The sequence below is a fragment of the Mytilus trossulus genome, chromosome 7 (assembly GCF_036588685.1).
Source record: "Mytilus trossulus isolate FHL-02 chromosome 7, PNRI_Mtr1.1.1.hap1, whole genome shotgun sequence".
NCBI lineage: Eukaryota > Metazoa > Mollusca > Bivalvia > Mytilida > Mytilidae > Mytilus > Mytilus trossulus.
Genome location: NC_086379.1, coordinates 79,259,903 through 79,274,714, shown reverse-complemented (window position 1 = coordinate 79,274,714; position 14,812 = coordinate 79,259,903). Strand labels below are relative to the sequence as shown.

The 14,812-nt window shown below is 31.2% G+C and overlaps 1 protein-coding gene across 5 annotated transcripts in view; it reads left to right on the top strand.

Annotated features, from left to right (window-relative positions):
• The window catches only part of LOC134725922 (cGMP-dependent protein kinase, isozyme 1-like), a 58,575-nt gene that overhangs the window by 21,637 nt on the left and 22,126 nt on the right, over window positions 1-14,812 (top strand). For 4 of the 5 annotated variants that reach the window (XM_063590213.1, XM_063590209.1, XM_063590211.1 and 1 more), the window contains 3 exons: window positions 5,749-6,451; window positions 7,817-7,983; window positions 13,251-13,364. In XM_063590213.1, the coding sequence (XP_063446283.1) occupies window positions 5,910-6,451; window positions 7,817-7,983; window positions 13,251-13,364 (823 nt within the window). In that variant the 5' untranslated portion in view covers window positions 5,749-5,909. Of the gene's footprint in view, window positions 1-5,748; window positions 6,452-7,816; window positions 7,984-8,047; window positions 8,102-13,250; window positions 13,365-14,812 lie in introns of those variants that run through there. The other variant, XM_063590214.1, reaches the window with a different exon arrangement.

The following is a 14,812-nucleotide window of genomic DNA, read 5'->3' as shown; positions in this document are numbered from 1 at the left end:
AGAACGGAAATAACTATACGACTATCAACAATGAGCAAGACACATGGCACTGGGATAACAAAATACAAATTTATTAAACATTTTCATATAGAAAATAACCCATGAACTTTGTCAATGCTTGTCTTTTCCCGTCATTTTCTTAAACTTTGAGTTGACGTGGATTATTAATTGTTTTGTTTTTTTAAATGTCATCATCCCATTTTCGGCTTGCAGTTTTCTGTATACTATTACCATGACAAATGTATATATAAAGCAGTAATAAAATTGACAGTACCAATTTTTCTGCAACAGATGCGCATTTCGACAATAAATGTCCCTTCAGTGGTTCTCGATGCCTAAATATTTGAAAATTCAAGGCTAACTTAAAACATCAAAGGCTTACAATCCAAAAAACATACAAGTAAAGCCAAAATCAGACAAGGAATCCAAGGAATCCGAGCTTTGCATGAGGGAGATATATTACTTTAATTAAAATTAATCCAAAATTTTGTAACAGTAAATCCTTTGAATTAAACAAACATCCATATTTTCACGCCAGTATCAAAGTATTTACTATTGGGCAGGTAATTTTCCTCGAGGACTAGCAGTCAACCAGCAGAGGAAGTGGTTGTAATTAATGTCAATTATTCAAAAATGTAATTACGTTTGTTGACCTCTGGGTGTGTTATTTCTGTCTTTGGGGTGCAGTCTCGTTGACGCATACTGGTAACCTTTAGCCAACACATTATCTAGACATGAGTTGTTGACAATGTTAAAGTAACGAGTTATAAAGTGGCTAGTCTGATTAAATAGGAGAGTTAGACTGTGAATACGTCAATGTTGAAATCCTGCAAATGCTTCATAACAGAGACAAACAAAAAAATTAAAATAAATCATTTTATTTAAATGCTCGGCAACGATATTGCAAATAAATTTTGTTTCGCAAGTTTTCATGTTATCATTTAGTCATTCACGAAATTATCTTCTTCATAACCTGTGCTCTATTACAAATATTTCTCGTTTAATTTGAAAAACTGAAACTGTCAACAAGATCGTATTTTACAACTTAATGATGCTATCTATATATTTACCGAGGACATAGAATCATAAATACATTTGCTTATTAAAATACAATGATTTCATGATAAAAAAAAATCAAGGGAATTCAAAATGTTTGATGTAAGCAAAACGGATGTTATAATGCTTTTAAATATGTAGTATAAAAAAGCTCGGTAAATTATTTTGTTTTATTATGTTCTTGAAGAAATTGTGAGGTCAGCACGAAGGCACGTTTCTATTTCACCGTAACATCTTACAGTGGTTTTACTGTTTAAAGACCGTCAAACAAATACAAATATATATGCATCAATATTTATCATTCAAACTTCGCTATATATGTCGATTTTCTGTTTAATGGACTCTGACGATGATGAATTTTTGTTTGTATTTAATCGAGATATTTTCATTTGTTTGATTTAGTCTGCACAGTGATGCAATTAGCTCCGTTTATCGAAGTTTTCTTTTAATATTATTGTAGATTACTAATGTACATTTTATATGTTGAAGTTCGCTGCCATTAAAGTCATATTTGGATGTGAGGTATAAATAAATGTCCAACCACGTCTAAACTGATTTGGGATATAAAACTCAAATACGTTTGTGGAAGTATGCAAATTTTGTTGGACGAAAAAAACCTTTTAGTTTAAAATGGGCGTTCGAGTGCCTGTAAGGAATTTTGTAGCTGCAAGTACAGAGCCATTTCTGATTAGGGGGAGATGAGCAAATGGACTAAGTTGAAGATTTTGTGTTGCAAAACCTTGTTCCAACCACAAAATTATTTTAAATTTGTATATATTAAGTCAGGGGCAGTGTGAGGCATTTTCAGTGAGCCAATACAATTTTGCAATATTATTGGTTACATAGTGTATTAGTGACCTAATATGATATATACAGAGTAAGTAAATTCCATATGGAATTTACTTACCCTGTATATATCATATTAGGTCCATATGGAATTTACTTACCCTGTATATATCATATTAGGTCACTAGCACACTATGTAACGAATTTATCTTACCGACTATCTTTATTTGTTGAATTTAGACTAAAGATGTCTTATTTGCTATCCTCACACATCTTCTTTTTTTCTGTATCAAAGTGTTCAAGTGTTCAATTTTAAGAACCTTCTTCAATTGGTCTGCACTTAAAAACTGATGTGAACGACAAATATCTATTATCAACAAACCTTGATATAACAATATTTAACAGATCTTTCAATACTTTTAAATAATCAAACAATGCCTTAGTTGGAAATCCACTACTAACCATGTATTGAAATAAGCCCCGCCTCCCTACTAACCTAATATTGAATATACATGGTCTCCACGAGGTCGCTATTAACCAATCATATGCCTAGAAAATATTTTTTTGTGAGTTAACGGATCAACTAAAGTATCCTTATAACGTATTCTGTTTCAACGACGGTACGAATTCTGTTATCAAAATCAGTCGCTTTCGGCAAAAATCAATTGTTGTTGCGTGGACTATCATCCACGGTTTGCGCTAAGTGTTGTTTGACGTTAAAATTTGAACTTACACACACTTGAAAAACTTATCATATGATTTTCCATAAGCAAAGATCATTCATTTCAATTGAATATTTACCTTTCGGCATTTCAACTAAGTCTATCATTTCTTAAAAGCAATTTTATTAATTCAAAGATGACTAATACTATATAATGTAACCATTTAGTCGTACGAGCTACTCCATTATACTCATGTATTCTGTATTTACTTATATGTCTGTGTTTTGCCAAAAGTTTCTAATGCTGTGGTAAAAAGCCTTGCTCAACGTTCCTGAATTTGAACATTGCAGAGATTTGAGATATCTTCATTATTTTCATTGCCCCTCTAGATGTCTTTTGTTTTTTTTGTTTTTTTTTGTTTACTGTTTCATTGGCGTATACCTCACTTCTCCCCTTTATTCATGACGAAAAATATAAATGTTAATTATTTAGCGCTATACTTCTAGAAGGCCGATTTAACTTTAAAATTTGTTTTTTACTGTGTTTTTTTATACATATTTAAAAGTTTCAAAACCGTACCGAATACTTCTTCTTTGTTTGGTCCTTGTGTGAAGACGGTAACACGTTATAACAAAAAAAAATCAATATATTTAAACATCTCGCTTTGCCAATTGATATTAAAGTTATGGAAAAAACAACAAACAAACAAAGGCATATGCATTGCGTAAATATGTAGGAGTACACCTAGGATATGTGAGAAATGGTCATCAATTGCGCCAACTATATGAGCAGGTGGCGGCATTTGAAAAAAAACAAATAGTTGTTGGTATACTAGATAAATCACAGTGCAACAATGTGAATTTACGGTGTCCAGTTAAGCGATAACAGCCCAACAAATAGAAGTAGATTGATAATTCATGAGGGGCTAGATTTTAAAGGGACTAAAAATTGCTAATGCATTGTGAAAATCTATTTGAAGGAGGTATTATAACCTTGTTGTTTTTTTTTGTTCAAACTGCCAGATTTTTTTTTTCAGAATTAGAACATGACTGGTGATATTATCAGAGACAAAATTCACCAGCAGTAGTATTCACAAGTGGTAGCTTGGTGGAATGAGTAATGAAAAATTCAATTTAATTTCGTTTTTCGCTGTTTTGTATAAAATGAAGACGTGTGATACAATTGTTAACGCATTCTAAAGCTTTTCCATATACTTTTAAAATTACCATATGTGTTGACTGGCATGTTTATATTTCAGCTGTTTGATTACAATCATTTTTCGAACTCATATACGACTTCCAAATCATACCTTAAAACAGATTCCTCATGAACATTTCAGAAGTGCATTTACTCCTTGTATTATTTGTGTTTTGGAAATTTGACCGACAAAAAGTGGTTCTTATATGTCGTATGTTCTTTTGAAATTTGTTATATATAAAACATATAAAAAAAGAAGAGTGTCGCACTACGTTCTTTTAATATTTTACTGTACGTGTTGTGCGAAATGAATAATACGGTATCAGAAGAGATGAAAAACAAAAGCTGCATTTATGGAAATTATTTACATTTCATTTTCTCGTGGTGTATTGGGTTTTATCAAATAAGAACATTGCTTAATTAATTCTGAGAGTCGACAGCAGGAATATTGAATTTGTGTCAAATATCAAATTGTTTGCAGTGTATTTCGTATAGTTGATACATTGAACATTCGCACGGCGATTTAGAGAGAATAAAAGGCATATAACGTTTAATGAATCTATCTCTTGGTATTTAGCATATATTTCATAAGTTTTGCGCAAGATGATAAGACTTTACGACCTTACCGACGATCTAAAAGTACAGTTAGAATATATTGACGGAATTTAGATTCAAGCCAAATACGCTAGAGCGTTAACCCTTGTCAATTAACCATCTTCGTCGAATTTTATAACAAAATGGCATTCGAAGCAACAGTATTATATAGTTCTTTATCTGATAAGGAAATGCGTGCTTCAAAGGGTATTGCATGTAACTTGAAGATTTTTGAAACGCTTGTAAATAGAACAAAATCATAGTTAGTTATGCGTTAACATGATGCAACCTTTCATACTTATACAATAAAATTACAAGAATCACAAAACATATTAACTAATCGATTTCAATACTAGTGATTTGAGTATAATACGAATTAATGATCTGAATTGCAAATAGTGCTTTAAATTGAAAAGGAACAGTTCTTTAATGTTAGCAACACGTATTAAATAGTTGTGAAATGATGATCTTATTCAGAATTCAAATACCATTAAAATATTTCACGAAAATTATTGGGCTATCCTAATACAGTTGTTATATGTTAACTGTGCATGCAAAATGACAAAAAAAGTAAATCTGCATAAAATGTTCTTATCATATATATGCATGTTGTCCATATATAATACTTTTGAAAATTGAGACTTCGTTTTGTATTAAGTTGTTATTGTGAAATGGCTTTCCCACCAAGGTGCAGTGTTGACAACTTGATTTGTTCCTCCCAACAAAATTTCATCTGGAAACTTATTTATAACAATGCTATAATAACTGCTCTTGTTGGAACACATATTCCCTAGTCTTTATTCTGTCAGGAACAAATACCGTAATATTTCTTCCAGTGTAAATAATACTCCAGATTTTTCTCTCTGCTTTTAAACAAATACAATACTGACAATTCTATTTCATGGCAGAGTAACTGCTATATATGTATTTTCTTGTTGCCAATCAGATTGTTTGGTGAATATTAAATTTACTTGGGTCATTGTGCGATTCTTGAGGGGAAACACCAGCTTATCCTTTTAACAATTATCATTTTTCTGAGAGCAGCTCATAAAGCTGTAACTTATTCCGAACTGAACCTAAGACGACTCGTCACTATTATTGTATTTGCATTCTGAATCAATTTGCTATTCCTAAACTTTCAATAATCAGTGTGGATTTTTTAAATTTCAGGTAAAATATCCATAAATGTATAACACACTGGTTAAGTTTGATAAGTTGTTCGTTCGTTACAACTTTTCATTGATTTCTTATATCCTTAGAGAAAAAACTATATTGTGTGACTTCTTATATAGCCTTGCTTAACCAAACCCAATATCAGAATAGCGTAAGTGTAAACAGACAAGACGACTGGTTTAAATAAATGTTTTGTCTAAATACCGAATAATCGATAAGGATATTCCACAAAGGTGTAAATGGTTCCGTGATAATTAGGTCTCACTTTGCTCTTTTTCAGATGAAGGTATACAGCGTTAACTGTCAATTTGTGTTCAACAGGTGTTAAGCCGATGTTTTATTCTGTTGCTTAGCAATATTCTTCTATCAATCAAATCGCTCAATTTCCATACAGCCTATAGAATTAATAGAACCAGTTGACGTAAATACAATACCACTGCGATGCCGTTACCAAATCATAACAGTGAAAGTAATAAGTCTAACACATCAGTATTGAACAAAACTGGCACAGGTAAAACACCTGCATCAAACAGGGCACCAGGTGTCTATCATATTGCCCATGTGGCTCCATCGGGCAACAGGATGGGGAATGGAGCAAGTTCTACTCATATTGTTATAGACGGTGAACAAATAGATGTGGTAAAATTAAAACATTTAGTTCCAGAATTGAGGAAGGAAATTAGGAATAGAGATTCAAAAATACAACGATATGAAGGAGAACTTGTGGAAAAGTGCAAACAGTTGGAAGAAAAAGATGTTGAAATATGTAAATTACGTGCTGAAGTTGACAAATTACAATCGGTCTTACAAATCAAAGTTCACAAAGATGCAGGAAAGCCGGATATTTTGGCAACTATACAGGAAGATGCAACGATGGCAGGCCAGGAGACACGTACCAAAAAACAGGGAGTGTCTGGTGAAAGTTCGAACGCTAATCAAAATAGTGAAATATTAGAACTTAAACACCATGAGAAGGATTTCAGGTATATTTGTTCATATAGTTTATACTTGTTGTTTCTTTTGATGTATCTTCATTCAAACGGTATACTCTTTGGGAATGACATATTACTTTTTTCATTTACCATAGTCTGTGTATTTCAAAATTGATTTTTTTTTGTTAATTCAAGGAATTCCATATAAATGGACATCAAATTGAAAGTCTATCACACATTAAATGTATCTTAAAAGTGATATGTTTTTTTCATGATCTTAATTACTGTGTTTGGTCATTTTAGTCTAATAACATCACGCAAATTAGTCTACATGATGATGTACATATTACTAAGATTCATGTCTTTGATTTTCTCTCAACTGATCTACTTTTAATCGATCAAGGAAAAAGACACTAAGTAAACTTAGTGGATTGCAAACAATTTTTAGAAAGATTTCATATATATTTGGTAATAGAAAACTATAAATCAAAATTGATTATTTTTACTTCAATCAGAAATGTATACCTAAATCATATATATGTTACGAGGCAACGAAATTGACTGCATCTAAAATACATGTATCTAGAAGATATGTTACTTCTACTGTTGCCATGACGACACGTCCTGGTATTTCTTTCGTTATGTTTATTAGCTACTTTGTACCTATTTCTTCCAGAAATGTTTTCATGACTCCCCCTTTTTTCATTAATTGTTTATCTTCTATAAAAGATAGACGAGAGATACCACAGGGGTATTCAAACTCTTAAGTCGATCATAAGATGACAATGTCATGGCAAAATCAGTATACAAAACACAACATAGAAAACTTAAAACTGAGCACCACGAACCCCAACAAACACTGGGGTGATTTCATGTACTCCGATTAAGCAGAATCTGCTCCACATGTGATACTCGTCGTCTCATATACTATCAAATAATTCTTCAAATATTTACATATTTTTTATTAAAAAAAGTAACATCTTATATGATTGTTTTCATGAAGGTATACCATAATTGGAAGACATACCATGTTTAAAACAATTTAAATGAGAAACTTGATAAAAACAAAATGTGCGAGTCTTTCGTGTTGCCAATAGTTCACACTTTCTAGATGAAAACAATAACTCAAAACCCTCAAAACACACAAAAAGTAAATCCGAACTCAACATGATATTCTGAACTATTTCAAACACTGGCTAGTATCGATGCTTTGTTGTTGATCGAATTATTGTTGTTTTCGCTTTTCCATACAGTGTGAAAAAACCAATTATAATTATTAACCCTCTGACATAAAAGTCTTATTAAGAAACAAAAGATAAACCTCATCTGAAACTATCTTCTCTTGACAATATATATTGAATTTAATTGGCTTATTTCTATTGAATTTACATATCAATTGTTATCTTATATTGACAGATCTAAGCAACTTATTAAGGATGCAATTCACGACAACGACTTCTTGAAGAACCTTGATTCGACACAAGTACGAGAGATAGTTGATTGTATGTACGAGAAAAAGATTAAACAGGGTCACTATATAATCAGGGAAGGAGATGCTGGACAACACTTATATGTATCAGCAGGTAAGATTACAAGCAGTTCCCAAGGGATAGAGAGAATAGGAAACTATAATAAACAGGGAACAGGGTCACTATATAATCAGGGAAGGAGATGCTGGACAACACTTATATGTATCAGCAGGTAAGATTACAACCAGTTCCCAAGGGATAGAGAGAATAGGAAACTATAATAAACAGGGAACAGGGTCACTATATAATCAGGGAAGGAGATGCTGGACAATACTTATATGTATCAGCAGGTAAGATTACAACCAGTTCCCAAGGGATAGTGAGAATAGGAAACTATATCGAACCAGGAGAAAGACACACCTCTCTCAATATACGTACTTGTGTGTAATACAAAATAAAGCATTAAATTACAATGACTTCCCATAAAAAGTAAAATCACAAAAATATTGAACTCCGAAGAAAATTGAAAAAAAGAAAGTCCCTAATCAAATAGTAAAATCAAAAGCTCAAACACACCAAACGAATGGAAAGTGAGAGTAGGAAACTCTAATTAACCAAGAGAAAGGCACACCTCTCTCTCAGTATACTTACTATTTATAATACACATTAAAGCATAATCACTTTATTTAGTGTTGTAGAATCTAAATATGGTATTCGGAATTATTATAAATCTAATGATGAAAATCACAATATTGTAATACCATTTAACAATAAAGTTATACTGTATTAGTAAAACCTAAAAAGGTAACTGACCAATCCCTTTTGTCCATATAGTGATTAACACGTTGAACAATTGCATTTATAGTAAAAATGATAATGAGAATCTCAATATGTGGTTAATGGATGACTGTATAAGTTCATAGCTTAATAAAGAATTTATATGAAAAACAATTTGATATATTTTTTAATCACGGTGACAATCAATCAGCAATAAACATATTTTTTAAATCGTAAACACACTACATACATATTATTTGAATACATTAGCATTTCATTACCAAAACAAAATTACAACTTTGTGTATTTTCGTATAAAGAACTTTTTGAAAGGGTTTCCAATTGCAATGCATTATATGAAAAATAAACATTGACCAATAAAAATTCAGTTGAAAATCGGATGCTGCAAATTTTTTTTTTTACGTGTACTTCCAAATATAATTGAAAAACTAGATGCTATCAATGCACCTTTGATTCTGATTTTCTTGCCGCCAAATTTAACAATAGTTTATTGTGGTTTGAATAGTGTGCTTTTTAGGGGATGTTTGTCTGATAGTCACCATCTTAATTTGTTGGATGCTATAAGGAAACTACTAAATGAAAAGAAATCGCGATACAAATCAATAATGATAATTTTGTTAACTTTTAATCCCTTTCAATTGCTGAATTTTATTTTTGAAAAAGCACCTTCAACAGCCGTTAAGGCGAGAAAAGCTAGTGAAACATATAACAGCAAGTATTGATAGTCATGCCAACGAATACTTAAATAAAAGGTTTTTTTCTGCAGTAAAATGATATAGCAGTACTACTAATTATCTGCTTACCCTTCCGGAGCACCTGAGATCACCCCAAGTTTTTGGTAGGGTTTGTGTTGCTTAGTGTTTAGTTTTCTTTGATGTGTCTTGTGTACTTTTATTTGAGTGTTTGTCTTTTGCATTTTTAGCCATGGCGTTGTCGATCTATGAGTTTGAATGACCCTCTAGTATCTTTTGCCCCTTTTTTTACATTCTTTTCGAATAGTTTTTTATCCATGGAATAGGAATCAAACAGTTACAGAACTCTGTCACCATTTCTCGTATTAACATTTCGACTTAAATTGTTTGTATGAAATTAATTTTCACTCTGATAGGTTCGCAAAATCTTCTTACGATGCATGTTTAACAACTAGTTTTCCATTCTGGCGAAACAAGCTTTACATTTAATCAGAAAATAAGTTCTAAATCCATTGCAATCAAAGTGAACATGGCACTCACATCACATCTTCCTATATCTATGTAATATTTACTGATTTCTTAATTTTATTGATCTGGAATAATCTTTTTCTTTCAATTATATTGACAAATACAAAAAAAATGTTCAGTACACGAGTACGGTTATTATATTTTATTAGCCTGAAAAAAATCTATAGCGAGATATCCATACTTGTAATGTGTGTAAATTGTTTGCTAAACATATTCTATAAATACTCTGTGATAAAACATAATAAAATCATAATTATTTGCCTTTACTTCTTTTGAAAATAATCCTGACAGTTATCCCCTTTTACGCGTCATATCAGACGGTGACATATATTATCAAGTGTGCAAAGAAAACATGATGTAAATGATGACGTTGAACGAAATGGAACAAACGCAAACTTAAATTTAATAAAAAAAAACAAAAGACTGGAAAGTCTGGGCGTTTCGAACAACACATCCTAAATTAATGATTTGTGTTTACTGCTTCCAACAAAATCAACCTCATGTTAGCTAAAGAAAATCGGTCATGTCACATTTCTTAAAGGTGCAGCGCATGATAAAGTGTCATTACCTGAATACCCTTTTAATAAACAAAATGAATAAAATAAACCAGATAATAGTAGAATTACAAAACGACAATACGATTTATATAAGATATTTGAAAATCAATTGCACAAAATTAAAGACAAAACAAAACAAAAACCCCAATACAAACGACATGTGACCATATAGTTGTCTATTTTTAAGATCGTTTTATTGACGGTTAATATTTGTTCCTGCTAGATTGCTATCTCATAAGGTTAAACACACTTGTATTGTATCTGTATGTAAAGTAAAAACATCATAGAAAACTGAATTCTTTACCACACTTTTATAAAAGAGAGGCGACTGATACCAAAGGGACATTCAAACTCATAGTCATAAATAAACTGACCACGTGGTGGCAAAAAAAAGAGACAAACACCAAAAGACAAACAACAGTACACAAAACACAGCATTGACTACTAAAGACTAAGAAAATTAACTGTAAATACTCAACCAGTTCAATGCCTTGACAGTAGAACAAACATGCAGTTTGTTGCTGTATGTTGATTCTTTTCTTTACTAACTAAAATACACATTTGTAACATAAGGCATACATCAAAAAGGGATAAAAAAAAAGGTAAAATTAAACGTTACTATATAGTGTAAAAATGGAGATGTGGTATGATTGCAAATGAGACAATTGTCCAAAAGATACCGAAATGACACAGACATTATTAACTATAGGTCACCGTACGGCCTTCAACAATGAGCAAAGATCAGGTTAATAATATACATGTACACGAAGACTGTATCTTGAACTCTTAAAAACAAAGGCTATTTATGTCGTTATGTTGCTATCTCGTTGGTATATAACCCGTATTTCGTTTAATAATATTTATACTTGAACTTGTTACCATCAAATTGATAAATCTTACAATGAACAGATAGGCTTTAAAGTTCCTTTTGATTCTGTAATCAATGAACAATTAAGCTATAATGTGCATTTTCCGTTTATTAATTGAAACATTTTCCCATAAAAATCATCAAACCATTTCTTTTTTATACTTTCTGCTTATGTGTTGGTAGAAGTAATATTATAATGGAAAAAGGTTCGTTTCGTAACAAAATGTTCTGTTAAATAAATTACTGATGTACAACTAATTGATGTATTGCATTATATCTGGGTTTATGTGTGCGTATCAGCAACTAAAACTCCATAAGGGATTTACTACAAATTAATCTTAAACTAATGTCGAAAATTTAAATTGGTCGATGTTAAAAGGTGTTAAAATAATTAAATTGCTCATGTGCTGCACCTCTTGTAAATATTCACACCAAATAGTTATAAAGATCCTTTCGTTTTATTTGATCAGTGAAATTTCTTTAACCTTTTCTGACTAAGAAAATAGTTTATATTTACATCGTACTTTCTGTCAAATTAGCTTCTACTCTCACTTGGGGCATTTTTTCATAATCAGTTTCATAAGTCTTCTATAAATGTCAAACTGCCGACCAATTGCAACTATATTTGACTAGAATCATCCTTATGTTGTCTATCTATAAATTGTGTCCGACATCTCCACCCCTCAAACGTATCCCGATATCTAAATCAGAAATACAAGGCGGGGAACGAAAAGACTATAAAGGTCTAATTGCTACACAACTAATAGCAATGCCCAAATTAAGAATACGGCGGACGCTCGCAGCCTCTATACAACATTGTTCCAACTTTTACTTTCTTACAAATAACTGAATCGCTATCAATAACTCCAACTTGGGTACAGAAGTTATAGAACATATAACCTCAACCTAACTAGTGGGTGGACCATTTCAAACCAGACTTCACAGGTGTGTCCTTTCTATTATTTGACAAACAACTTCGTAATCAATACAACTGTCTAAAATACGACATATCAAAAGACTCTAACATCTTCTTGTGGGCATTCTTGCTAAAAGACTTAAATGTACAGCTAGAGATACATACTCTTTTTTATTTTATTTCAACGCCCATTCACTGACACATTCTTTATACCGAGCTTTGTTAACACTTTACAAATATTAGCATTTATTCTACTGAAACAAAAAAACAAGATTCTAGTTAGCAAACATAAAACGTCTCTTCAGATGTAATTCTTTGTTTTCAGATTTTATTTATTATGTAGCATTACTATGACTGGATGAATTCCGTATTAAAAGTACCATGTTTAAGTACAATGTGTTGGATTAAATTGTTTACCAAATCAAATTTAGACAATATTCCAACGGACGCTTTCAATCGCTGACTTTTATGTTAAAAGACTCCCTTTAATTCGATTTTTGTTTTGTGTATAACTTTGTTATATAACAATATGAACATGTAGTATGATTGCCAATGAGAAAACTATCCACCATAAGACAAGAATGTATGATTGCTCTTTAAGTTTTTTTGTGAGTCTTACTCTCAATATACATTTAAAGTCTTGCAATGTCCTATATGTAATTAATTTTATCACCGCAGTGTCTCTCATGTGTAAAATTGTGTAGCCTGTACTGTATATACAAAGTATACAACTTGTAAACTTGTACTTTTTAATTTTGATGACTGCTTTTCATCATTCAAATATTTTTTTTATTTATTACGTTGAATATATGACACGGGGTAGATACTGATCAAAAGTTTCAAAAAAAACCATCATAAAAATACCAAACTTAGCAGTGGCATGCAGAGAGAAAAGACAGAACAATTGCATGCAATCGTTACTTTGAATAAATTTGATAAGTACAATTATTACTCTGAAACACTATATCTGATTCATAAACATTGACTAAAGCCAATTTTGATGTGATACCATGTATTTTGCAGATGGTGAGCTGGAGGTGCTTAAAAGTAATAAAGTTCTTGGTAAAATGACTGCAGGTCGGGCATTTGGAGAATTGGCAATACTTTATAACTGTACAAGAACAGCGTCAGTTAGAGGTGAGTTTATGATTGATAAATTGGAGAACCTATAATGACTCTTAATATTTGTATTGCTTTTACACTTCCCTTAGAAAGGCCCCTAGTTATGATATGTGTATAAATATATGGTGAATTATGTTTTCCCGTCTTCCACGAAAATTGATGTCTCACGTTTCATTAATGTGAATAATGGATTCATTAATTTCAAGTTTCACACCTTTTGTCAGTTTGTCCTTATCATTAATTGCGAGATCTGAAAATTATAAACATATAACCCTTAAATGTACCTATATTACTATTATAAATCATGCATAGTGATACTTTGACCTTGGATATGTTAAAGCGAAGTCTTTCTAAAACATTAATGTGTTCTTCATTGCATCAAGGAAGTGTATGTTTTACTTTGGAGTTCAACGACCAATTGGATCTTTTTGCCATAAACTTGTATACATTCGGTAGAAACAAGTTTGGAATATTCCAGTAGTTGCCGTGGTTTCTCGTGATAATAGACATAAAATAACAGTGCTCAATCGAGAAACATAATTTTAATGCAAACAGACAAAATAAAGGCAACAGTAGTATACCGCTGTTCAAAACCGTTATTTTTTTTTTAAATCAGAACATTACACAGCACCAAGACTGGTTCTAAACCTATATTTTTATCTTTTTGTTAAGTTTTCTTGAATGGCTAAAGGCTCCTTCCTGTTATTAATGTCTTTGATTATTTTATAATTAATATTCATTTATCATGAAAGTTAAATTGAAGAAATCTATTTTTTTTTACTTAAATTTAATGTCATACCGTTCTTTGATTTATTGTAAATTTTTGTTATTTTTTGTTGTTGTTGCAATTAGACATTCAATCCAATTTGTTGTGCAGTATATTAAACCGGTGTTAATACTATGATTCATAGGACAGTTTCAATTGTAGGTTTCCGAAAGTTTATGAATTTCTTCAATCTTATCAACGGAAAAAAAACCTGGAGTTGGTCACTCTTAACTTTTCTTTCGATCTGATAACTATTAACTTTTCTTTCGATCAGAAAATTTCATGATTATAAAGTATTCTTTCAATCAATACTATGTATGATTTTGTTCAATATCATTTTTATTTATATCCCAAAGTCATTACAGATCAATCATTTTTATTTAAAGTATAAATTTCTATGGATTCTTCTTGACGTTTCCCTCCATTTAAATCAGAAACAAATTAGCATTCAAATGGAAACTAACTGATATTGTCATTTGCCTGTAGACTGTGTTTGAATTACTAGCATTTGATGGGATTCTAGAAACAGACAAAGTCATACTTTTTATCATTTATTGAATCAGTTCTGTAATCCTGGAGGTTATCCAATCTGTGTTTATCTTAGATATGGTCAATTAAGTTGTGGCGTTATGATACATCCTATTTTACAAGGGTCTTACTGAGTTATTGATAAATGCTGTTTATTCTTTAGGCTTTC